Source organism: Gambusia affinis, linkage group LG08 (assembly GCF_019740435.1).
Source record: "Gambusia affinis linkage group LG08, SWU_Gaff_1.0, whole genome shotgun sequence".
Lineage (NCBI taxonomy): Eukaryota > Metazoa > Chordata > Actinopteri > Cyprinodontiformes > Poeciliidae > Gambusia > Gambusia affinis.
In genome coordinates, this window is record NC_057875.1 from 8925081 (window position 1) to 8951007 (window position 25927).

The 25927-nt window shown below is 36.8% G+C and overlaps 1 protein-coding gene across 2 annotated transcripts in view; it reads right to left on the reverse strand.

Annotated features, from left to right (window-relative positions):
• roraa (RAR-related orphan receptor A, paralog a) overlaps positions 1-25657 on the reverse strand; it is a 209856-nt gene extending 184199 nt beyond the window's left edge. The window contains exon 1 of one of the 2 annotated variants that reach the window (XM_044123797.1): positions 24402-25657. In XM_044123797.1, coding sequence (XP_043979732.1) covers positions 24402-24555 — 154 coding nt within the window. In that variant the 5' untranslated portion in view covers positions 24556-25657. The remainder of the gene's footprint in view (positions 1-24401) is intronic. The other variant, XM_044123798.1, reaches the window with a different exon arrangement.
• Between the last annotated feature and the right edge of the window lie 270 nt (positions 25658-25927).

Here is a 25927-nt window from a genome sequence, read left to right on the forward strand (position 1 = left end):
GCTTAAACTTATGCAAGAAATTGCAGATCAATAAAAATATCTTAAAGCTGTGTTGCATTTATTTTCCAATCATATCAACGATCCATTATAAAATACGATGGCAGTGACGTTAACAGACACACATTCAGTCAAACTTCAGGATATGGACAATTAATGCTTACTTCACACTAGCTATGCATATAATTGGTGTATTTCATTTACTTAATACTGTAGCTTTGTTTCTGTCATTCCAGCGACAATTTTTCTACCATAAATTATGGAGATAAGTAGACTGTTGTTTACTGTACGACATACACAAGTGTGAATGCATTACCTTGTTATGCATGTACATGTTAAAAGTGACCCAATGCATGAGGTATGACATGAGATAAGCTAAACTTTAACTATGACTCAAAATGAAATACAGTCAAAGGGACAGTGTGTCACCATGGGGGAATGGTTGCATGTAATTGACTTCATATGCAGCTATCATGTGGCTCTGGAAAAAGAACAATTTTAAACTGCACACAATGTGCTTTGCTGCATGATATGGCACAGTAACTTTATTAACTTATGAACACCTTTGTAAATTCATCTTCTGTCTTTCTGTTTATATTCTCCACCTATAAACCAATGTCTTAGGAAAATTGTGATGCTTCTTATACACTGCACCTTAGCATTTATAGAACAGATGGATTTATTCTCAGATTAAATTACTCACAGATGAAGCTTACTTTACAGCTTGGTGGTGTCTTAGTCATTGGACAGGCACTGGATTTTATTTAGGGGTATCAGAGAAAAATCAAAAACCATGTTGTTTTTATTACAGCTCCCAATGTACACGTGTCACTTTGTATTTGTCACAAATCTCCAATAAATCTCTCCCAAGCTTATAGTTGAAATGTGATGAAACATTCAAAGGGTGTGAATACTTCTATATACCGGTACTGTAAACCACAGAAAACGCACCATCAAACAATTTGTCGAGTGGAAAACTATCGTAAATAATGATCTGACACCTTCTGTCATGAGCACACCTTAACATTGTTGCGTCTTTAACCATCTTGTTGGCTGCGCAGTTTGGTGCAAAGATACAGCCGCCAAGTCAAGTAGAGTAGGCTGCCAAAGAAATGTCTGGCAAAAAAAATATATGTCTCTCCTCCCGGATAGGATAAATTTTCGTGGTAGAAAAGTACACCTGGGGCTACTACTGTACCAGAACAGTTGACTTTCACTTTTTTTTTCTTTTTTGAGTATGTTGTAAGTAGAAACAAACTAATGTATGTATAACTATTTCATAGCTCTCAAATGACTGATATCAGGAGCTGGTTTACCCCCTTTTTTCAGCTTGTATAGAAGCTTGCTGACCAGTACTAAAGTATAGACCACTTCAAAGAGATAAACTATACACTTTTTGTCTGTGACCTCATTTTTTTGAACTTTTGACTCTAAAGCTTTTGTTCCTTGTGCCTTTGTTGCCAGATTGTGGGACCACATTGTCTGTTCTCTGTCAGGTGGAGCAGACAATACTTTGGTGAATCTGAATTGTTCAGTGTTTTAAGATTAATCCCCAAAGCATTCATCGCAGCCATGCACCATTAGTTTAGAATTTAAAGGAGCACAGATAAATAAATCATAATCTGGGGCTCAGCACTTCTCAGTCACCTTTTTTGTTGTATCTAACACCCCAATTCCCAGCAGGCCAGGCACAGACAGGGATCTAAGATCTGTGCTGTTCGAGAGAAGGGGGAAACAAACAGTCTGTGTAAACCTCAGCGGGGCCAAGCATCTCTATGAGGAGCCTTACTGACTTTGTCCTATCAAAGCAGGTTGGGAGACCTTGCTGCAGTTCGCTGGTAGTCTCGAGCCGTGCACACTTAGCGGCCGTTGGGAAAAGCACTCCAGGTGCTCATTGACTTGCATGAAGGCTGACTTTAGTTCTCACGCTTGTGCATTCGAAAGACTAATGAATTGCAATGGATTGCATGCAAAACAGGATTCTTTTTTTTCTCAGCAAGATTATATCAGTAAAAACAAGAGGGCTTCCCCAATTGTCTTTATTAGTTAATATTTTAGCAAGACTCTGAAAAGAAAAAGAAAATTTCAGATTGTTTTAACTTAACCAGAAGAAGGAGTGATACAAAGTGCACAGAATTGGAAAAGTAGACTGCTATTACCCACGAGTGCCGAGAGATGCCAGGCATAAGCGGGATGCCGTTTGCTTTCAAGGACACCTAGGATCCCAGGGTACTTGTTGAAGAGAAGGAATATTATTAACCCCGATGGCACGGCCCTCCATTTCTTTATATTTCACAGACAGAACCGTCAAGCCATTATGCTACAAGATTTCTTCGAATAGTGAAAGCTAATTTGACTCTGGAAAAATTGTTCCGAGTAAGGTCAAAACAATGCCACAACAATGGCGGAAATGGGGCACCTTAAAAATAACTTGTCAGAAGTGGAAACTTCTGAAACACAAGCTGTTCTTTTTTCTAGGCCAATGTGCACCAGCTTGCAATGACTAGACACATGTTTAACTATAAAAAACTGAAGTAATAAACTTTTATTTTAGAGAAAAGCCAGATGAGTGTAGATAGATGGAAAACTAGATGCTGGCAATGGACAAATGAAAGTTCATCAAAAGATTTTTTTTATTATTTCTTAAGCCTACAATGACAGGTTGACATGTCAATTTGCTAAGAAACTCAAATGTCTGAAAAGTAGATTAATTAACTATTATTTATTGTTTGTCAATAGTAATTAATTCTTGAAATATCTTTAAAGGCATTCTGGTAAAGAAGTTAATCAAATGTCACCAGGTCAAACTTTAAAATTTGGTCCCACTAGCGTTGGAATTTTTGAATTCAGATTAAAAATGTGTAATGTAAAAATATGGTTTTTGGATGGATGGATGGAAAAACACGAATACGGGAATTTTCAGTGAAAGCTAAACTCTGAGAACCATTTTTCTAGTGTAATAAAGAAGTGGGAAACCGAAGCCTAGATATGTGATGTCATTTAGGTGTGGTCTCATCACATACTTTGTGCATAATAAGGTATTAACTAATTACCATATTGATAAAATTATCAAAGCACAACAGAAAAGAATGTTTCCCATTAAAAATAAAGTCATTAAATTCCATTTGTTTTCTTAGGATTTATTTTTTTCATGGGATGTTTTTATTAGCACTTCATTAAATCGGGCCACACTGAACTATGAAACTTTTGGGTGAAATTCCACAAAAATAGGATTAGATTGATTATCACAGGAGAACTTTGTTGAGGTTAAATAAATAAAACTAAACTGTACTGCCTGATTCTAATTGTTGCACTGTCAGCTACTTTACTGGTTGTAAATTAAAATAAAGGAAACCTTAGAAGTACAATTATATAACTTTCTTTTTTCTTTTATTACATTAGTGATCTGAAAACTCCTTCCCATCCCTGAAGTCAAAAATGATAGTGAGAAGAAACGCAGCAAAAAAAAACACAAAAAAACACAGGGCTAAGCAGGTGTGCTTTTTCCTCTTGTCTTTGCTGTACAGGACATGGCAGTTTGACAGTATTCTGTCTACCATCCTTAGTGACACAAGACTCTGGAGCTCCCCTATAATTAACCCTGGCTGAGCTCCAGCCCAGGTAGTGCAGGAGAGAAGGCCCACTGACTGCCAGCATGTCTGGCAGACGCCACCCTTTCCGCAAACCTGGAGATGATCCTGCACAGGAGACACGTTTGACACTCTATGCTGCATACACAGTGGACTCAGCAGAGATTCAGCCAACAGCCCCATCTGTGAAACTCATTATTAGATCACTGCTAAAGACTCCAGCAAGACCCTCCACAGTAAAACTGAATCTATGGAGATTTATTTAAGCTATTTCCATTGATTATTTAAACATTTTTCACCAAATAACTGCACTTTTAAGGTATTGGGTAAAAAAGTCATATTACAGAGAGGACAGCATATTTTCAAAGCAAACATTAGAATATGAATATGTACACCTTATACAGTGGTGTTTTTTTTTTCAGCTTTATTGTGCATCAGCATTTCTTATAAAAGGTCCCCAAGAGCTCTAACATTCCAGGTATCATCTCAGTCGTCGTTGGATAAAGAGAATCCATAAGCCCCTCATTGTTTGCAGTTTGACCAGGTGCTTGGCTCATAAAACCCCTACATTCATCTGCCAAAAACTGCTGGCTTGCACACAGGAACTAAAACATCTCTCTTGCCCACTGCTTTGGAAATGTTTTATTCAAGAAGCTACTATCCATGTGGAACTGCAGTATGATAACTCTTGGATGTTTTGAAAGAGGAAACTAAGTGTTGGGCATAGACCGTATTTCTTTCCAATTTGTCACACCGTGTTTCAGATAACCAGATTTTGATGTCAGAAAATTACAACCTGAACAATCTTTTTTAAAAGGTTTTAGGTGATTATTGAATGTATTAATTAAAAATAATGTAACAGAGTAACTACCAAAACATCTCAGTGTGTCAAAAAAAAAAGGAATTCTGAAAGGCGATAAAAACTTTTTCACCTCTCTGTAGCCTCATGGTGTTACAGCATTTCCTCATTGTGTTTATCTTTATCTGAAACCAATCCATCTCAGGTAATGAAAGACTTTTTTTTTTTTTTTTTTATTCCATCACACATTAATCAAACCAAACACACAGATCTTAAAAATGCACGACAGCCTTGATGTAGCGCTTTTCTCACCTCCTCGCAATGAATAGCACTCTCCAAATTAAACGAGTTTCTTTTAAAGACCAGAAGTCAATTAATGTTTAATTTGACTGCAAATTAAACACTGAGAAAACAGGAGCTTTTCTATTAGATTAATTTCAGTCTGTTTCAAGGGAACATTACACCAATCGTGCTGCTTACGCTCACCTTCCATTTGGGCTGCACCTTTCTTTCAAAATGATTAATTCATGAATGGATGACTGCACAGGCCTGGCGAGCAAGTTTTCTTTCACACTACTAACAAAATCTATGTGATTTTACCATTGAATGTATCCAATGGAATATATAACAATTGTTTACTCAGCATTAATTTATTAGTTTCATTAGTCACATGAATTGAGATGGTAGATGGACTACTATCTACCATTTGTATGGTGCTTTACTAAGTCCAGAAGACAGAACATTCAGTCATTCACCCACCAATGGTGGTAAGCTACATTGTAGCCCCAGTTGCACAGTCCAGAAGAAAGGCTGCCATACATGATGAAGTATCTTGGCCGAGAACACAACGACGAAGATAGATGGAGCAGGGGTTCAAACCTGCAACCCACCGGTGAGAGGACAAAGTCCTACCACTGTTGCACCTATGACCAAGGGCTCAAGCTTAATATAATTTTTCAAAATGGTCAAATTTATAAGAACAAGGTAAAAGCTAAATTTGTTTAGTCATTGGCAAACTTCTGGTAAAATGTAAAGAAATTATGAAGCCTAGGCGCAAATTCAAACTGGAAGACTCTTTTATCCCTACCGGGTCCTGTTAATTGAAGCGACCTGCCTACAGTTGACGACTTTTCAACGCTGGACCAAGCCACGTCACGTCCAATCACCGACCAAGTCCCAGCTGATAAGGACCTTCATCCATGGTGTCCTTCGTTCTCCAGCTGAGCTCAATCCACCACCCCTTCTCCTCCATTCGCCCGGTCCTTCTTCAACCTCCACCACCAGTGCCGGGCCTTGGGGGGATGACGTTCCTAACAGCATCGGGAATGCTCATCCGAAGCATATCACTAACCGTTATCCCCAGCTGGGTCCCGAGCACCAAAGACTTTAAATCCTGTATGTTAATGAACTCTTCTAATTGTCTTCTTTTCTCTGTCTGAGTCTCTCCAGATTGAAATAAAGTTTATTTATATTGGATTGTTGCATGAACAACCTACCTTTTTGGCATAATACACAAATTTTCAATGGAGTCAGTCAAACCAAAAGTGCTAAGCAGTGATCCAGGAACCAGAATATCCAAAGCTAATTATAAACTGAAAGATGCTGAAACCCAAGGGTCACTATCTGCAATAAAGCCAGTTTAACACAACCACCAACTGAGATGGAGTTGACCAAGAATGAACCTCCTGCCCTAAAATCAACACCTTCAAGCTTGACAAAAACCTGAAATTACATCCGTATACAATCCAAATAACTCCAAGAGACCACCTTTATGGTCATTGGAGACAAAGTTTGAGGTATCTGACCACAACAACAAGCAATTTGTTGGTAGATTTCAAGTTGAGGCTAATAGGCCATAAAACTTTACCATTTACTATGTATGATACATCCAAGATGGTATGAAAATCTTTAAGATTGACCTTGTATGAATGAGAGATATCTACAGTAATTTCACCCAATTATTGTCTATTTTAAGATGGACACTATAAAAAAATCACCTCAAATGCATGAAAAGCCTCGGTATCATAAGTCACTAATAAGCATGAGTGAATATATATTTTCACCCTGAGCTATCAGTTTTAAAAAGGCAGTGAACATATCGAGATTTTTACATAATTTCAAACACTAATTTATCCAAACAAACTCTGGAGACAGTATTAGAAAAAACATCAGTGACTTATTGGCTGGTTTATATATACTGGTTCATCTCAAGGGCTTTAAATTACCTATTTTAATTACAACATTATATATGCTTCAGTCACCTTTATACATCAGGAGGAGTTATCTTGCAAAATAATTATTGTTGTGGGAACTGTTCCACTTTTTTTATGCACCTGCATGATGAAAATAAATGCTTTGGAATAAATTGAATTCAAAGCTAATAACTTGCCATTGGAATTCTACCGATATTACAAATTAAAAAGTAGAATTACATTGCAAGGAAGAAAACTAACAATTTAATGTTTGCTGAATGACTAAATTCAACAAACATTCAAAGATGACCTCAAATCTTGCAGAATGATACTCCCAGACTCAAAGAAAAGCTTCCTCTAATTTGTTTCTCCGTATGGTGAAGCCTGCAAAGACGTTTGTTAGACAGCAACATGTTCAAGAAAACATACAAATCCAATTTAGTAAAAAAAGATTTATCTAAATAACTATCAAAAACAGTCAGAAATGTCTATTACTAAACATCCCTGTGCGATACAAGATATCCCAGTTAGCATAAATGTCCTTAAAAAGCAAAAACTTAATTTGCTTTTTCATTAAGTATGAAATTGATGGCTGTTGTCAAGGGTCAGACAATATTCCGGAGTTTTACACAGGTTAAAAACACAGTGCTGAACATATCAACTGGGCACAAAATACCCTTCTGTGTTCACTGTCACCTCCTGGTACCTTCACGCTCTGTGGATATATCTGAGAAGAAGGGAGGGAGGAGGGCAGATAGGGGAGAGCCAGAAACCAGGGGCTGAGGCCGAGGAGCCTGGATAAATTAGCCAAACCACTTAGGTGATTTCAACTAAAATTAGCAGTGCTGCCTGTGGGCTCCATCAATTTTGAACTTGCTCAAACTCTGACAAGCATGGGGGAACTTTTTCCCCCCTTGGCCTCTATCGAGAAGCCCCCCTCTGCCTGGCTTGCTCTCTTTCTTCCTTATACCCTGTGCTCTGCTTTCCCGCTACATTTTACTACAGGGATCTTCAATTAGGCCTCTTAACCACTTTGCATAATGAGTACCACACATGATAAAATATCATTCCCTAATTCTTACCTTACCTACAACAGTGTAATAAGTACTGTTAACCACAACAAGAAAGAAATTATCTACAACCAAGAGGTAAGTACAATTATAAGGCTGTTTTTATTCAGTTTACAAAGAATGGTAATTAAAAAAATTATATTGTGTTAATTTCTAGCTCTATGATTATAAGTTAATATAAAATAGCATTTCAGCAGAGCGGTTTCTTCCTCACAAAAAATATCAAATACAATGAAAGAAAATTGCAAAGGGCTTTTTTAAAGCTATTCTGCGAAGGTGATATGGCATATGATATCTTTTCACATTTATTTTAATAAGACAATTTTATGTTTAGCTGCAAATATGTTATTTCTGCAATGTGTATTCAGTGGATTTGGATATTTATTTTATAAATAATTTAAATTATAGTAAGGATATTATAAGCTTACACTTTATATCAACAACAAATTTTAATCCTTTTATGTCAAGGTTAAATATATGCTTTTTAAGGGAGCTTCATGTCATTTTAATGCTTAGAATTTCTAAATAGCAATTATTAACAAGAGTTAAGAATTTTGATTTTAAAGAAATAAGTCTTCAAAAAACATACTTCCATTGAAACAAGTTTCCTAATAAATTGAACAATTCAGAAAGTTGTAGTCAAAGACCTTTCAAAAGACTGATATAAATGTTTGTATGTTTGAGTTATAACTGTACACTGTAATTTACCAGCTATGTGCACATGATCAAGAGTCATCTTAATCTAATGACCAATCACACCCATAAATGTTTAAGTACTGCTTTAAATGGACAGACTCACAGAAAAACATTTTTAAACTCTATTCATTTCTTAGTAATAGTTACCTTTCATTTGTATGATTAATGCATTTGCCATTAATCAATCTTCATCTCACTACATCACATTAATATACAAATTCATTCAGAATTAAAAACAATAGATAAAACTATTTCTTTTACATTGCATAAGCATGCATACTGCTTGAGCCCATAAAAAGGCAGATGGAAATAAAGACAAATGGGATAAAGAATTTGATTAAACCAGCCAAGGAGACTAATGTACCTGATCCTTTAAATCACTGTAAATTAAGACACCCAGAGACTCATTGCTGCAGAGACTCATTGCTTATTGTCTATGTCACACAAATCCAAGTGTGTAAGTTTAAATTCTTAACAGTGAAATCTAAGTCATCTCACTCGGAGATTACTTAACCCTCCATTTGTTCACTTAATAGGAGCAGTGTTCCAATTAAAATACTTTTTTCAAATTAATCTATCTTCTGATAAAGCTTCCGGTGAAAACTGACTGTACAGAAATCTGACAATAACGTAAATAAATAAAACTGTTACATCAACATCCATCGATTTGTACTTTGTTACTTCTCAGGTCACTTTTGGTTATAAAAAGAGCAAAGTTTTGAAAAACTATACTTTATGAATTGTCATACCCTGATTACTAAAGTTTGACAGTGTCAACTCTACGGTACACTTTCTCAAAAGACCAGTGAGTTTATGTGGTACCAGTTTTAATACACCTCTTTATGATCTAGATGAAGATGTTCTGTTTTATTTAGTTATATACCGTAACAAGGCAGTGAAAACTGCTAACTCATATTAAAACAAATCAACTACTGAACAATCCGACTGTTACTTCACAAAGACATTACAGTACAGTAGCAAAGTTTTGCACTCCGTCTTTTTCTGATATACAATTTTTTCCAATGATCTGAGACATTTATGTTTGAAACAAAGAAAATCTTGAAATCTGTCAGAAAAAAACTTTTTTAATAGCTCTGTTGGACTACAAAGTGATCTTCGATAGCCAGTAAAACAAAACAGAATAAAACAGTCAAAAAACAATTATGAATTTAATATCCAAATCTAGCACCTGAAGATAAATATTCCAAACATGCAAAGAGGTTAACATTTCTCAACTCCCTCTGGGGAAATAACTTATTTGCTCAAACGTTACATGAATTAATTTAGCCTCAACCTATGTCGTGTACTGGGCTCAGGCTGGTAAAAATGTATGCAGACAAATATTCTCATGTCTTTTGGGAATGTCTAGAGGAGGACATTTCTCTGGGAATATGGAACATTCTTTATTCGGCATAACAGCTCCTGCAAACCTATTGTTTGCAGCTGACACAGTCCTCCATGGAAGCATGTCAGCTCTTATATCAAATTTGCCATTCTGACCTCCGCCCTAGTTTCAAATGAAGGGGGGGAGAAGAAGTGCATGTGAAACAGACTTGGAGAGTTTTAGGGTGAATGAATGCAAGAGAAGTTATAGAGAGAAGCGTTCCAAGGACAAGACTAACTTCCTAATGGAGTCTCCAGGAGCTGGAGAGTAGTTCACCACAGCAGAAGGGGGCAACAGGAACAACAGCTCCCTCTGGGGTGAAAAGACAGGGCAATGGTCAAGGGTAACAGAGAGATAAATAACTAGATAAATGACAGCTTTGTGCATCCATTAACTTTATAAATAAAGCATCAGATCCTACTGTGCTCACATTGTAAATGATATAAATGTACCAACCAATTCTTCACTTCAAAGTGCCTTTGGCTGCATCTTTTTCCCACATTGTTGTTGCTTAAATCATTAACAATAAATTGAAACTAGACCAAAAAATGCCATGTATACAACAGATGTTCTCCTGTGATGCAAAACCAACTGTGGCTCAAATATTACTACAACAATCCATTACAATCATTATTTAATGATTCAAGCTAAGACATGCCAACTGAACACAAAGATTCACTCACCTGGTGTGTTTGAAACTGACGGTTTGGGCTACTTAGCAAAAACTTGGTCAACAATTATTTGACTATTTGGGGGTCATTCTGAAGGCATTGAAATTACAGTCCAACATAGTCAGTTAATACTTGAATAAGAAAACATTAAACAAAATGGGAATATCCCAGCAAAAGTACCATTTTCTATTCCTGACTGAATTCCACACCACTGATTCAATTTAGTTTAATTTAATTCAGTTTTTTTAGAGAGCGCCAATTCACAAGAATTCTAGTACATGGAAGGATAACATCAAAAGCGACCGAAAGACAACACAGCAACAAAATTTTAAACATAATAATCAAAGTTACGTCAAACTTATAAAGAATGTTTAGCAAACAAAGTGAAAACAATACCAAAGCCCAACACTATTCTACACTGCAAGTTAAAACTCCCCAACAAAAATATTTGAAGTTAAAAAGCAAACTTTATTAATATTAGTTTTAACAGTGCACTATATTAGCACATGTGGCATTAGATCACCACAAGAAAAAAAGTTTAAGTCCAGAGGTAAAAATATCTCACAAATTGCATATACATTATTTTCTTTTGTTGATCTGAATTTTCATGGCTGACAGTAAAAAAAAATGTTTTTATAAGTGTTGGTGTGTTATATTTTCTCACCAGCTCTGCAAGGGCCCAGTAGGGCCCAACTTTGTTGAGCTATACATTATAATATAATACTATTTCCTCATCAAAACCATAGCTGCAGAAAACCCATACAAAGCATCTACAAGTACAAGTTTCAGTACTCCTAATGGGACCTTCAGTCTATCTATTCAACCACTTTTCATTATATGTCACATTTAAGATTTGTCCATTTTACATAAAACTGCAGAAGCAGTAATCTTGACCTAAGGGGAACCTAAGAAAAGCCTTGACCCTATTGTTATTCCTTGCCTGAAAAAGCCCTTAAAATGCCACTATTGCAACACATTCTCCATATGCCTACAGATAATCATCAAAAGCCTTCTTTTTTTTTTTTTTTTGGTAAATCATCAAGTTTATTTTTTGAAAATAAAACAAATGACAGACGTTTCAGCCCCATGGCGCTTCATCATGTGGGCAGGATAGCAAAGCCAGGCAGCCTGATGAATGCCAAGCCAAGGCAAGCTGGATGGAAGTAAAAGACACTCCTCCTCAAAAGCGCCCGTCGGCTTTCAAAGACAGCCTTTAATGGGTGCTCATCAAGAGGGTGCAGGGGCCCACCGATTCCTCCAGAGGAGGGATGCAAATGGCAGGCCACAATGCTTCAGCGGCAGGATGGAGGCACAAGGCTGCAAAGACGAGACCCTAGACCCAGTGGTGTATCCGAAAGGAATTGAGCTGCACGTCCCAGGTTTGTCCAACTCCCAGCCCAACTGTCACTGCTGGCAGTCAATTCAGCCCCTTCAAGCACATAATCTGTGCTCGTATGGCTGTTAAACACCACACGCTTCAGTCCTTCATTCATTTACTGCCATGGCATTGTTGAGTCTGCTGTCTTTGTATTATTGAGCCATGTAAGGATTTGGAAGGAAAACTCATTCTCAGCATATGCTATCCTGATCAGCAGCAAGACAATATGAGTGCAAGCAAAAACAGATTCTGTGAATATTTAGAAATAGATCATCATTCATACCTGGATTGAGTTGGGATAAATCACTTTGCTATATTTGTTCTGTTGCACTGTAAATATACAGGGATGGCCTTAGGTCTTCCAAGATGTGTACTAGGAAGACTAAAGGTACAATGACTGATTCTTGCAAGTTGGAGACAAGAATCCCTGCATTAATCTGAGTGAACACAGTGGGTCTTAGGTGGCATGGTGCCATGCTGGAGTTTCCTACTTACAGCTATCTCTCCTTGTGACAGAATGATAATGTCACATGGGTGTAGGTGAGCAAAAAATGGCAGGCTGCTTGATCCTGAGCCAGCTCTTTTAATTGGCTAAAACAAAGTAATTTCAGAACAGTGTGGGGGGCACAAAAGGGTAAATGATTGGACAGAAGGTCATTCCTTCTCTCTTACTCTGCTGTGTGCCATCCACTGACATTCCCAGCATGTGCTACAGTTAATACCAAGATCTATTATACACTATCTTTTCACCATCTGCTTCACACACCAATAACCTGAGCTGGACGACTCATTCAGCTGAATTAACAAAGGGAACAGATTTTCTTTATAACATTTTTCTTTTTGCCACACCATCATTTTGAGGGCGTAATTGTAGACTTTGTTAGAAGGAGGTAATGAGAAATTGAGATGTGACTAATAGGTGGAAAATTACAACAAAAGTGATGTAACCATTGAATTTTAGAAAAGCCCCAACAGCTATGATTTTTTTGAATAGCAGAAGTGGAAGAAAGTAAAAAAAGGTATCTAAAAACTACTCCAAAATTTATTTCAACTTATGCTTTTTTTCCCTCAGTATAATTTCACAAACACAACATAAGCTGGCATTTATAGTTGTAGACAAATTGATTGATATATTGGTTAAATTGGAGAAATTGGTTAAAAATAATAATAATGAAGTAATAAAATATTGACAATAGGTGTAGTTCTTATTTTAAGATTTTTTCCATAGATTTCAAAAGCCAAAATATCTTTGAAGAATTGGTGACCAGTCCAGAATAATTCAGACCAAGTTGGTCTGAATTATCTATATAAGCAGCTTAGCATCTTAGTTGAAGAGCTATATCACCTACATAAGTAATCACTACATATGTGAATATATGTTGATGTTTTCCTTGTAATGGTACAATTTTCCTTTACAAAATAGCTCAAAATAAGTCAGATTGGATGGACTGAACTATCCATCTTGAGATGTTGGAAACTTAGAATACTGTTGCTAAGACTAATCCCATTTCAGACTTCTTAAAAGGGCTGTTTGTTCAATAATTGTTGGATTTTTGCTACAGGTATCAGAGTAAAGAGAGGTGAATACTAATCCATATTTCTAGACTTCATCTGAAATATTTTTCTTTGCCTGGAAATATTTTATTGACCTCGGCAGATAGACATTAAACGCATCAGAGACAACAAATCTTAACAAGGGGCTTAGGACTTTTTTCCAAGCGAACGGACAGCCTTTTATCAACGCATGTGTTTGCCTTTAGCCATGTTCATGTTTCTGAGCATGCATTCAGGTGTGCCCATATGTGTGCGTGTGTGAGCATGACTGTGGGAGACACAAAGACATGATGCACCTGTGCTAAACAAATGACCCCCATGCCTGTGTGAGTTTTTCCCAGGTGATGCTGAAGCATGGATCATGTGCTGCCCAGCGCTCTGGGCCACGTTGTCTCTGTCTTCCTGGTGTTTGCTATCCTATCTATCAGTACTTAGTGCTTATTTAAAAACTCAACTAGCTTGCCAAAGAGAGCTGGTGCATATTTCTCAAGATACTGAAAACTCAAACAGGACAAGACTTTATTATTTTTTTTAACAGTTGACTTTTTTTTGTCTCTTTTTTGTTTAATGTACACATTAAACAAAAACACATTCAGAGACATTCATATGTCTCTGAATGTGGCCCTGAATTTGTACTGAGCAAAGGAACGGTTCACCTCCTCAACAAATCTTTTACATCATTTGAGTTGGCAAGGAGACGAGTGTGCTGGGCCAGCTTCTTTCAAGCACAAATCAGGTGTTATCTGCCTGACTCTGGACACCACCATCAATCTCTCCTGTCTAATGTTCTTTGTCTGGAATCACACAAACATCACATGATACATGGCCTTAACAACATGTATATCAGATAAGCAGTTAGGTCTGTCAGAGTTTAGCTATGTTCTCCTAATGTGGGGAATCAAACTGACTGCTTCTGAAACATTACCCAACTAAAATTTAATGAGATCACAAAGAGCAAATATCAGTGGAAATAAAATGCACAAACTAAACTGTATCGATCATGGCAACCAATAATTTATTTGATATGAAATAATAGCCATGTCTTATCAAAATTGCTGAATTTATTGTAAGCTTTCACCTTTTACTGTAATAATACAAAACATTACTTACAATGTTTCAAAGCATACAAATCTATATCAAATTGAAATGTCTTAAAACCCGTTACGGTTTGCTCTCCATAAACAATGTTCTTCTTACTGATGCTAAAAAACATCAGTAAAGTCAATGCTTTATTTTTCCCTTAATGGAACATATTTTAAAATGTTACGTTCATTTATTTTGTTACATGGCAAAATAACACTTTCTCTTCATGTTTTGACCGTATTATTTTGAACATCAATCACCAGTCTCTTGCACTTTCAGGAATCATTCAAAATTCAACAGCAATGCTTTTAACAGATTTAGGCAGACAAAACAGTATAGCTGAACATGTAATGTAGGTCTTTCCACTGGTTACCTGCTAGGTGAAGAGTGGAGCTGATGATTTCAAACAACTTTTGAAGGCAAAGAGAGGTCTAGCCCCAAGCTATACAGCACATCTTAAAATTCTCTGAGAATTTGCCTGCAGCCTTAGTTTCAAGCTGTGGCAAATGTTTCTGCGTTGTAGGCCAAAGATGATCAAGTATTTAAGGGAATAGTTTTGATTTTTGGAAGTGAGGTTTTGTGGAGTTGCTCTCTGCATCAGTTTCTAGCTTGTACTCCATACTACTATCAATGACCAGAGTTTGAAGAAACAGAAAGATTTTCACTTGGAGACTTTCACTTGGGAGACAAGATGACAGCTGGTCAGAGTGAGGCAGGTCTAAAACATCTTTGTTGCCATGTCTCTGTTATTTTATTAAGAGAATATTATAAAACCTTGACAGTTATTTTTTTGGACAATCAACAGTAGTTAGTTTGGTCATCTGAGCAAAATAATGAGCAAATGCAACAGGTTTTCCAACTTGCAAATGCAGTGCGGTTATGTTGGAAATAAGAATTTAAAGATTTTGGTCCAATATGAGAAGCAAATTAATCATATCAGCTTCAATTAGAGGCACGAGGTTTAAAAAAATAGTTAAGAAATTAATCTGAAACCTTCCCCAAAATTCTAAAGAAAATTTTAAAAAGAAAAAAAATAAAAATAAATAAATAAATAAATAGTAGAAAGTATTGAGGAACACCTGGATTGTATGACAGTATGATTGGTGCATAATTAATAATAACTTGAATTTGGTTCAATTACAAGAGTGCAAATTTCCACCTGTCCCTAGCAGAGATTAAGAGGGTCCTTTACAAGACACTTTGGGCCAGAGCCAGCAAACAGAACCCAAACATGGCAAGTGGAGCAAGCAGAAATTAATTACCATCACAAGCCACAATTGTTTAACCTTGGAAAACATTAGATTAATATTGCAGATATTTTTAGTCATATAAGAAAGGAAAATGTTAATGAGATGGAAGAATTTACTAGTAAGTCAAAATATATTTACAGAAACATCATAAAGCAAAATCACAAAAAAAATGTTCCTTTTGATTTTTTTAACTTTAATAAACCTATACATTTTCTGAAAATATGGCAGTCGTCAGCATATAAACAATAATCCACAAAGAAATAAAGCTCCCGATATGGAAATCAAACCGACTAAGAGCCAACTAAATCCATCAAAAATCCAACGTTTGTAATCTGTACACAGTGCGGTCTATAAGAAATGTCGACCACAAGATTTAATCTTCCTATTTCTGTATCCTGTCTATTTTGGTCTGTCACATAAAAATAGGCTTTTAACAACCCAGCCAGGCATTAATTATTGCCTCTTACGCACTAAATTACTGAATGAAGCTGCAAATATTGATTGATCAGACAGCAGATATTTGTCAGCGAATATGGATAGCAGACACACATGGCAAAGAGTGACTCCGTCTTTCAATCACTGTCAGAAAGCAGTGTAGCAGTGCTACACTGATTGAGCCCCATCGTACCACACTCACTCTCTTCCTATGCCTCCTAAAGTAATCAGTTCTTACACACAAGAAGCAAATATTCATTAGTGACTTATTCATATTCAAAAGCTGCCTTGTAAAAGCAACAAAGGAGCAGAATTGTCACTGACAAGTGCCTAACAATGTTTCTGTGACATGCTGTGTGAGCTATGAACAATTGTGATAATCTTCTATTATCTTATCAAGTAAGAGTTGCTTTGAGGTAATCTGAACGACCAGCTAGATTCCTTAACATTCAACTGTTAAGTTAATCTAAAAAAAGACAGTTTTTTGGGGGTTTTTTTTTACATGAAACCTAAAAATATTAAGAATTAATATTTGGGGGTGTACTCTAGGCTTTTGGCCCTTAAAACTAGTCAGATAAAATTCAAAAAACGAGAGAGAAAGATGGGCTGCAAAGTTAATAATTAGTTAGTTCTCCGCTCAAATAAATTCTGTCCAACCTCACCAGATTTTAATCAAAGGCTGAAAATAGTAGCTGATTGTAATCTGCACTCAGAAGTCACCAGGGGTGTTTGAAGAGCCCGACAAGCCTGCGAGTGGAGCTAATTCGATTAAGTGCCGGCAGTACCTGGAGGGGACGGATCTGTATCTCCCTCTTTTTTATTTATGAGATTAAGTTGCGCTTGTTATTTCAATATAAATAATCAAACCATCAGAAATGATACTCTTTTTTTTCAACTTGTATCTTTTCTCCTATGCATCCAAAAATAAAAAAAATATTTGGTAGATAAATTTTGTGTGATTAATACAATTAATAACTAATTCTACCAAATCTCGGAAAACCTCTTGAAATTTCTAAAATGTAAAAATGTTTACATAAATATATATATTTTTTACATACTAAAATGGAAAAGTTCAGATTTAAAATACAACACAAACAAATCCTTTGGAACTTCTTGATGGCACTCTTATATTTTCCAATAATATCCTATATTTAATAAACTCTGAAAAGCCATAAGTGCAGACATCAGAAAATTATTTGAATATTTAAAATAGAGAAAAAGAATATGGCTTGTTCTGCTTTGTTCCAGATCGTACTTAGATATAGCCATTTTTCTTTCAATCTGATGTGATATTCCTCCATTCAACAGAGCCTTTACAGAAAAGCAGAGAGCCATTTAGAAAGCCCCACAGAAAGCTAAATAAATAATAGTTAAGAGGCTCTTTGGTTGAGCTGCTTGAATAATATACTTTGGGTTTTACAGTGTTAGCTGTCAGAGTTTTAAATAAGACAAATACAAAAGCAGTGGAAAAACCTAAAATGCTGCTTTCTTTCTGTAGTCTTCAAACAATGTCAGTATATTGCAGCCTGCATAAGGAGCTACAAGCTGGATATACGTGGCCTTAAAGGCATATTTGTACCATTTTCACATTTTGTGTCATTACAACCTGAAACATCAGTGTATTATATTGTAAATGGTTGTGATACACCATCGCAAAGTAGTGCACAACTGGCTGAAGTGGAAGGAATCTGTTATTTTGTAAGGAGGTTTGGTCTAGTTTTTTTTTTTTCTTGAAGCTAAATAACCATCTCAGTCCAGTGCAAGTTTTTTTTTTTTTTTTTTTTTTTTTAAGTTTTATCCATCTTTGCTCCAGCTAGAGCTTAGTTGTCCTTGCAGAAGAAAAACAAGATCAAATCAATTTTGAAACAAAGTGACACTTTGTTACAATCATTTTGAGTAAAATGCAACGAAAGAGCTCAAGTACATTTGAACTACAGGAGAATATACTGTTCAAAACTACAATTAAAATGTTTTGGACAATGCAATCAGAAAAGCCATTTAAAGAAACTAATTTGAATTTCATTCTTGAGAAATTTTTGAGAAGATTAATTAGACAGTTCACAATTGACTGATGTCACTGAATATTTTTTCTAATTACAATCTTAGCAGCAATGAACTAGGTAACCTGTGAGAAATAAGTTACATATACTCCATATTTAAATTTTAGCTAAATTAAATGACACTTGACTGTGGTCTTTCAAAATCATGACTAAATTGCCTTTATCTGACACTTTAACTTATTACATCTATATATATATATATACATATACACTGTCTGGGTTTAAGATGATGAATTTTGACAATTGGTGTAAAGCGGCATGAACATGAATTTAGTTTCTGTTGTTTAAAGCCAAAAGAAAGATAGTTCGAAAGATACTGTTGGGTCAAACTTCCTGTCCACTAGGATTTTCCATGTAAGGGGGCTTACCTCCCCTCTCAAGGGGCTTTCCACCACCCACAATAGAGGAAACGTGAAAGGCCTGGCACTTGATGTGACATAAGAAACCCTCAGAGCAATCCCTTATACTGCTCTCGCCACTTCTTTCCCTTTCGTCCTCTTCTGAGGAATCCATTTCATATCAGAGAGCCACAAAGCTGCGTGAAGCCAACCAGTACTTAGGTCACAGTGTACCACATTAAATTTAGACTCCTTTAACGCTCTCCAATAATGCATCTGGAGTAGTTCCGGTCAAAACTATTAAAATTTTTCCTATCTAAGATTCAAACTTCTCTAAATGGGCCACAGATCTAAGCCTTCAATCACCACTGGAGATTTCAAATCAAATCTGGTGTCTGTCACAAGCTGAAATTTCCTCGCCAGCCCCAGTTAAGTCACTGGTGATTCAAACTCCAAAATAAACCGTCCCAGTGGAATAAAACTTTCGTCACTGATGTCAGTTAAGTTTCTTGAGTTTGTTTAATTAGAACTGCCTGTTAAAGGTTGCACTCTAGTTTGTTCAAGCTTCACCTAAAATAAATCCAAACAAATTTTCTCGTTGTCTAAAGTGTGAGTAAGGGTATAATTCTATCAGACTGATTTTTGTATATATAATATGTTGCAAAAGTATCCATAAAAATGTTTAGTATCCAAGAGTCAGGCAGGAAGTGTTATGTGAAATGGAAGGAACATGAATGGTTCATATTCCTTCCATTTCACATATGCTACAAATCAAACTTAATAAAATGTTGTATGCCTTTGTACTCAATGAATGTGACCAAATTTACACATTCAGAGGTTAGAGTTGTGCCTCTTTTCAAAGTAGCTTATGTTCAGCCAGATTGAGTCCTGAGAGCATTAGAACAATTTTCAAGACTTGCAAAGAAGTCTCAATAGAGGTGTAGAGTGACTGAGTCATTACAAGAGGAATGTTCCTTGATCTTAACCATTTAACCAAAGGTATAGCTTAACGAGTAAGATTATTAGTGTCAAGTTTCAAGTCTTTACCATTCTCTGACAGTTTTGCTTCCACCATCCTTGCAGCTTGATGAGCAGTGTACGTTTTCCAGAATTCATAGCATTTTGCTTACAGGCCAAATAGTTCTGGTTTGTTCTCATCTGAGCAGAGCACATTCTTTCACATTTGCTGTGTTCTTAATGCAAACAGAACTTATTTTCTTTCAAAGGTTGTTGTTTTCTTTTCTTTCTTGCCTCAATTCTAATAATTATTATAATATTATATATAATTATATTATATTATATATAATTATATATTAAAGGAAACAGTCACATGTTATTTGATAAAATTGGTCTAAAAGTTTATCCCTCATGGGTCAAATACAGAATTCAAACAATTATTTCTTGTAGATGGTAAGCAACAACATGTTAGTGTAAAGTGCAAAAAGCATAACATACTCTAAGTGTTTTAGTATTTTTATGAGTCAAGGGCGACCAGCTAAATTTTTCTAAAGCATTTTGTTCATTTTATGAAGTCTTTTCATGCGGCTCCCCTTGTACCAAACACTTTAACAACTCCCACATCGTAACTCATTGAATAGATTTCAATCTCCTAGCACGAGAGTAAGATCAAATGCTCTACTCTCAATAATAGATTAAAAAAAAGTGTTAAACTCCCGCCTGTTCCTCCAGGGGCTAACCCTCTAATGTTAAACCAAAATAAAAGTTGCCTGACTAACCTAACTGAAAAAAACTTACTCATTCCTGACTTTCCCAGTCTCAATGCTTGAGGTCAAAAGTTTATTTTCAGGCAAAGTTGAATGCTACTATAAGGTATTCCTAGACTCATTTTCCTATTTTTTAAGGCAATACACCTTTATCAATAGTTTGTAAAATATGTTACACATGAGACACAGATAAATACAAAAGGAAGCTGATGATGTCATTACTTGATTTGCTTTTTAGAATCGAAAACACAGGAGGACGGAAACTTAATTTAAGCTTTAACGTAGCACATAATGAAACTTTAAATCCCGGATCTATCCGAGCTGTTCATGTAGCTTCCATCCAAAAGCAAGAGAGTCCAAATTTCCAGAATTTGAGAATGCCACGGCCAAAGAAACACTACAGTCCACCTCAGTGGCATGCAGCCTCTATGCCAATACCCTACTAAAATTTTGTGTGAAAGAACTACAAAAACCCTTCAAAGTCCTTGTTGCTTATCCACATCGTGTCCACAACATCTAAATAAAAAATAAACTGAGACCTCTAATTTTGCATCCCCAAAATAAGAATGCAGGATAAAGTCTGGTAAAGCGATCATTAAAAAGGAGAAAAAATATTTTTATACTGCAGCATCAGGTGTTATTTTCATACTATAAATCCAATTCCCAAAACATCTTTCCTTTTTTTTATTATTTCAGGCAGGCAAAAACACTTGACAGGGTTTAAAATAGTAGCAAATGGCATAATCAGAAGACAGAAGGTACCTCATGCAAATATTTTTTTAACTAAATCTATAAATACCTCACTAGACCAAGCAAAAACTAACTGCTGCTAAAAAAAATGTGACTAACTATCTACATATTTGAATGCATTTAAAAGAAACCTATTTACTTCCTTATTAGGTATACAACTGCACACTAATACAAATTTTTTGCACCGTGTGTTTAACACAAACGCCCACTAAATGAACGTCTAGACACCAGAGGTACAGCCCAATTTTTGGCTGTATTTCAGCTGTTAAATGAGCAAACAGGCGGTTTCACATCTTTACACAGAGTATTACCTTTTACAATCATCTTAAAAATGTATTCATGAAAGTCTATGGTGGTGTGCCTGAAAAGGCTTGGACATCAAGCCTAGAATTGTAGTCCCAAAAAATATTTTACAAATCCCACATATTTCCATGCTCTCCTACATTTGACACCTCTTTTTCCAAAAACTGCGGACATTTCCTGCTATTAGAACATTGCAACAATGAATAATGGGTAAGTAAATACAAAAAGCCCTGGCTACCTTATTTTGGAAACAAATCCTATCTAAACCTGATGTTGAAGTTGGTTTAGTCAGCTACTAACTATTTTTATTTGTCATGTGGTGTCCTGCAGAGAGCAAGCTCATATGTTTGTATTAATTGTGTTGGGAATACATTTATCACCTTACTAGAAGCTAGGAAAAATAGTAGAACTTGTGGTTGAGAATTTTAAGAATTTAAACTTCTCTATAGCTTGAGCACATTTAGTGTCAGTGCTAACACAAGCATGAGACACAGGTTTCTTAACACGGAGGTTGCCAATGAACAACACATCTCAGCTGTGATGGTCAGGCAAGAGGTACATGCCTTTGAAAATCCATCCATCCATCCATCCGTCCATTTTCTGTTCACCCTTGTCCCTAATGGGGTCGGGAGGGTTGCTGGTGCCTATCCCCAGCTAACGTTCCGGGCGAGAGGCGGGGTTCACCCTGGACAGGTCGCCAGTCTGTCGCAGGGGCCTTTGAAAATGAATATTAAATTAATTTTAAAAGTTTATGTTTAGCTTTAACTAATTTAGCAGTGCTAATACTAAAGTCAAACTTGGTTGAAAACTGAGCGTTTAAAACTTGAGGTAGTTGTTGCTATTACAATTTGCCTTTTAGCTGTTTTTTGTGAGGGAAAAGTCCTTACGTACAATAAGTAGATATAATACAATATATTTAATAGTATTAGATACAACAGATTTAAAAGGTTTATTCTGCTTTTAGTCACAATCTTAAAGCAAACGTTAAACTAACTGACAAATGTCTTAATACTAGTAAACAACATGTATTAGGTGTGGCTGCCAGGGATAAGGTTTACATGCCATCGTCATATAAAAAGCTCATATTCTGCTTCAACTATATTCAGCTAAAGCCAAACTCGCTCGCATGCTGAGCTTCCTAACTATAAGGCAGCTGTTGCCATAAACAGTCTATAGCTGGTTGCTTCAGAGCGAGATAAATGGTTTGCATGCCACATCGTTAGAATAAAATTTTAAAAACGTGACAGTAATGTCATATACCTTTGTTACAACTCATTCCTCTTTTTTTCCCTTTTCAGCAGAAAGGGTAAAACGACTGGGCAAAATGATCTCAACAGTTAGATGAGCCCATTTTAAAGAAAAAGGTTGGAAGCGACCAAAAAAATGAAAAGAAAAGAAGAAAAACTGACTTGACTTCATCAAAATTAAACGAGTACTGCAGAATGAACAGCAAGGCTTTATACATGAGATATCAAACTAACTAGGAAATTTCAGCAGGCACATATGGCTTTGTGAAGTTTTCAAAAAGTTTTTCTTACACTTATTTGAAGCAATCTCCTGCTCACAGCAGCCATCATACACTCTTAGTATTTGTAAAAAGGGAAAGATAAACTTTTAGTGAGATGAGAAAAATATTTCCATAGTGCAGAGATTGTCTCACTTATTTTTTTTTTCCCTATTCAGCATTACATAACACACCAAAGGCGTTCTTTTTTCCTGTCTTTCTCTTTCCCAGACACACTTTAATCTTGTGCATAAAAGGGTGGGGTGAATATGGGTCAGCAGGTTAGGAGTGTCTCAAAGTCAAACTTGTGAAAGAAGAAATCAATCCAGGAAGCTTCCAAACTACCTGTCTTGGCCTCTCTATTACATAAGCGCTCAGGCAGCGCGCGCCAGCCCACAAAGTTCCACAGTTTCGCCTTTAAGAGGTGTATTAATGAGCGCTAAAAGTGGAGACCCTTTTTTATGTTTAAATTAAGCAACCGTGGTGATAGGAGCTGAGGAGTGGGTGAACACTATTCTTTAAGAGTGAACAAGATCCACGATCATGATGATGATTCCTGCTCTCGGTTGCGCGCCTCTGTTTATGGCTAAACCTGTTACATAACCAGCTTGCATTCCACATTCACCATATCACATTCTAAATATACCCCTCGCGCGCAGCACAGGAGGAGAGTATATGCACGCAAAACCCGACGTTCAATGAAATAATTGTCCCACCTACACCGCTCGCTTTAGCACAATGTGAACTCTGCTTGTTGGGAATCAGCAGAGAAATCCTTATTTCTTTGAACTTGGCCGAGCCCGGTTAGTCTGTATACTGGAGACAGTGGAGAGGGGGTGTGGTTAAACATACTGTCTTGTACTGTACAACATGGACGGGACGTGATGGATAAATCATGTAAGAAGAACCAGACTTTTCACGGGCTGGCATGTGAGGGCTTGTACCGCCTTGTTGTTAAATCGTATTAGGTTATAAATATTAACAACAATAATATTAATAATAGTTTAAAAAAAATATGTAAAGCACCTTTCGATTTGCAACAGTATATAATCCAGCTGCCGGGGCGCCTTTTTTCTTTTTTTTCTTCCTTTTTTGCAGATTGGAACAGCCTAAATTAGTGAAAACCCAGCGAGACGACGTTGCGTGAGGCACTGGCGGAGGACACGTCCCTCCGACCAAACAGAACGGGACTGATCGATAAACTAACCCACAGTTTCCCCAAAGTTCACTTTCGACACTTTGACAAAATAGCGCCGGAGCGGGCAGTTGGCCTGTTTGGGCATGGGGAGCAGCTCCTGTTAGTGGGGTCTGAGTTCCTGGATAATTGATTAATCTTGCAGTCGGAGTAAATGTGACATCTGTGACCGTATCACCCCCCCATGATTTTGGCTGTCAGTGGAGCAGCGCACACATACATACACCAACCAAAGCGCTAATTACAATCAAACTGGTCGCTTGCATATAAATATATTTATATTTTAAGAAAGCTACGGGGTGAATTAAAACAGGGTGCAGTTATTTAGGAGGTTGTGCGATTTGATTTATTTTGAAGTTGGATTAAAATGTGCCTCGATCGATCCGTGTTCCTCACCCGCCGAAACTGTCAAATTGCTGTTTGCTTACCTCTGTTGGTGCTTGAGCAGGTCTGCTTTCGAACCGGGGCTGGATGGTCCGCTTTCCGGAGCGTCTCCAGGTTTACCGGGGTTTCCCTGACCGGGGTAGCCGGCTCCGAGGCGCTGTTGCCCGGGTCGCTCGCTGGATCTGGAGGGGACTCCATGTTGATTTTTTTCTCTCCTTTTCTCGGCTTCACTGTCAAACTAATGCTAATGCTTCAAACTAATTCTCTGCGATCTTGTGAGCTCCGACACTACGCCCTGCTATCTAATTTAGACTAGAAGTAAGAAATGAGAAATGCGAGTCTGTCTGGTGGTGGGTGTGTAGGTTTGATTGTCCACTAGCAGCGCTAGTGAGAGCTCCAGTCATGCAAGCTTAAGAGGGAGAGGTTGTCAATAGCAGAAGAATAGATGGTAGGCCTGAAAGTAATCCACGCTGATCGACCCTGTGCAGTTTTACATGAGAACTGGGGTAATTTAATGCAACGCAGCCTTCACCAAAGAATGCATGCATTTAGATATTACATCAATCAAGAGATGATACTTTTTTGCTTGCACTATACAGTCCTCTTACGTTTGAAACTTAAAGTTGCTCCAAACTATCACGAAACATCATTACAGAATTATTGCAAGATTAAAAACATTCACTTTAAACATTACACTGTATGTCAAGCTAGAACATCAGTGATGTTTTGCAAAAACTACACTGTAAATCATTTATTAGTTCTATCTTTGTATTTTTTGTCAGAGCTTTTGTAGCTAGGAACATCTTATCTTCAAAATTAGCCAAAAGCTGCAGAGGTGCATGAAATATTCACTGCAAATTCCTTTAGTGGGCATTGCCTTTGCAGGCTGAGCCTCTACAGCAGTCTGCAGTCTTCTCTTTCTTTCAGACATGAAACTGCCCATCCTAATGCCCAAGTATTCAAACGGGACTAGTCTGTAGTCAGTTCATTATTTTCATCAAAAATCACCATCCTAATCTCCAACATCCCCCTGTGGGAGGAGCGGACTGCATATATGAGTAGTCTGCAGGCGCTGATGAAAGAACTCTTCCCCCTTACTCACAGAATAACATGCGGGTCTCCGCTCTGCCTGATAAAAGGGAGAGCTGACAGCGCTTTGGAGAGAATGCGTTTTAAGATACAATGCTGTCTGTGGCTGCCATCAAACGTCACTCTAGGAAGCGGAATCCATGCACCGCTTGTTGCGCAAAAAAAGAAAAAAAAAACCCTGCAAGCACCATGCTTTCTGCATGTGATCAGCGGAACCACGCCTCTTCAAAGTAAGGCACGTGGACTTTGACATGGTCCTGCCCTTCAAGCAGACTGCTCACACAAGTCATAAAAGTGACGAAGCCAAAAGCTTTATCCCCTTCAAGACAAATTTTAAACAGCTGCTTTAAAGGCGTGTTTAAGAGAAGAAGTTAACTTCTCAGTTTATGGTTTAAAAAAAAAAATAAGAAAATAAGAAAAAAAATGTATTGAGTATCTCACTTGTGAATAAGCAGTCATCTTTTAAACACAGTTATTTGCT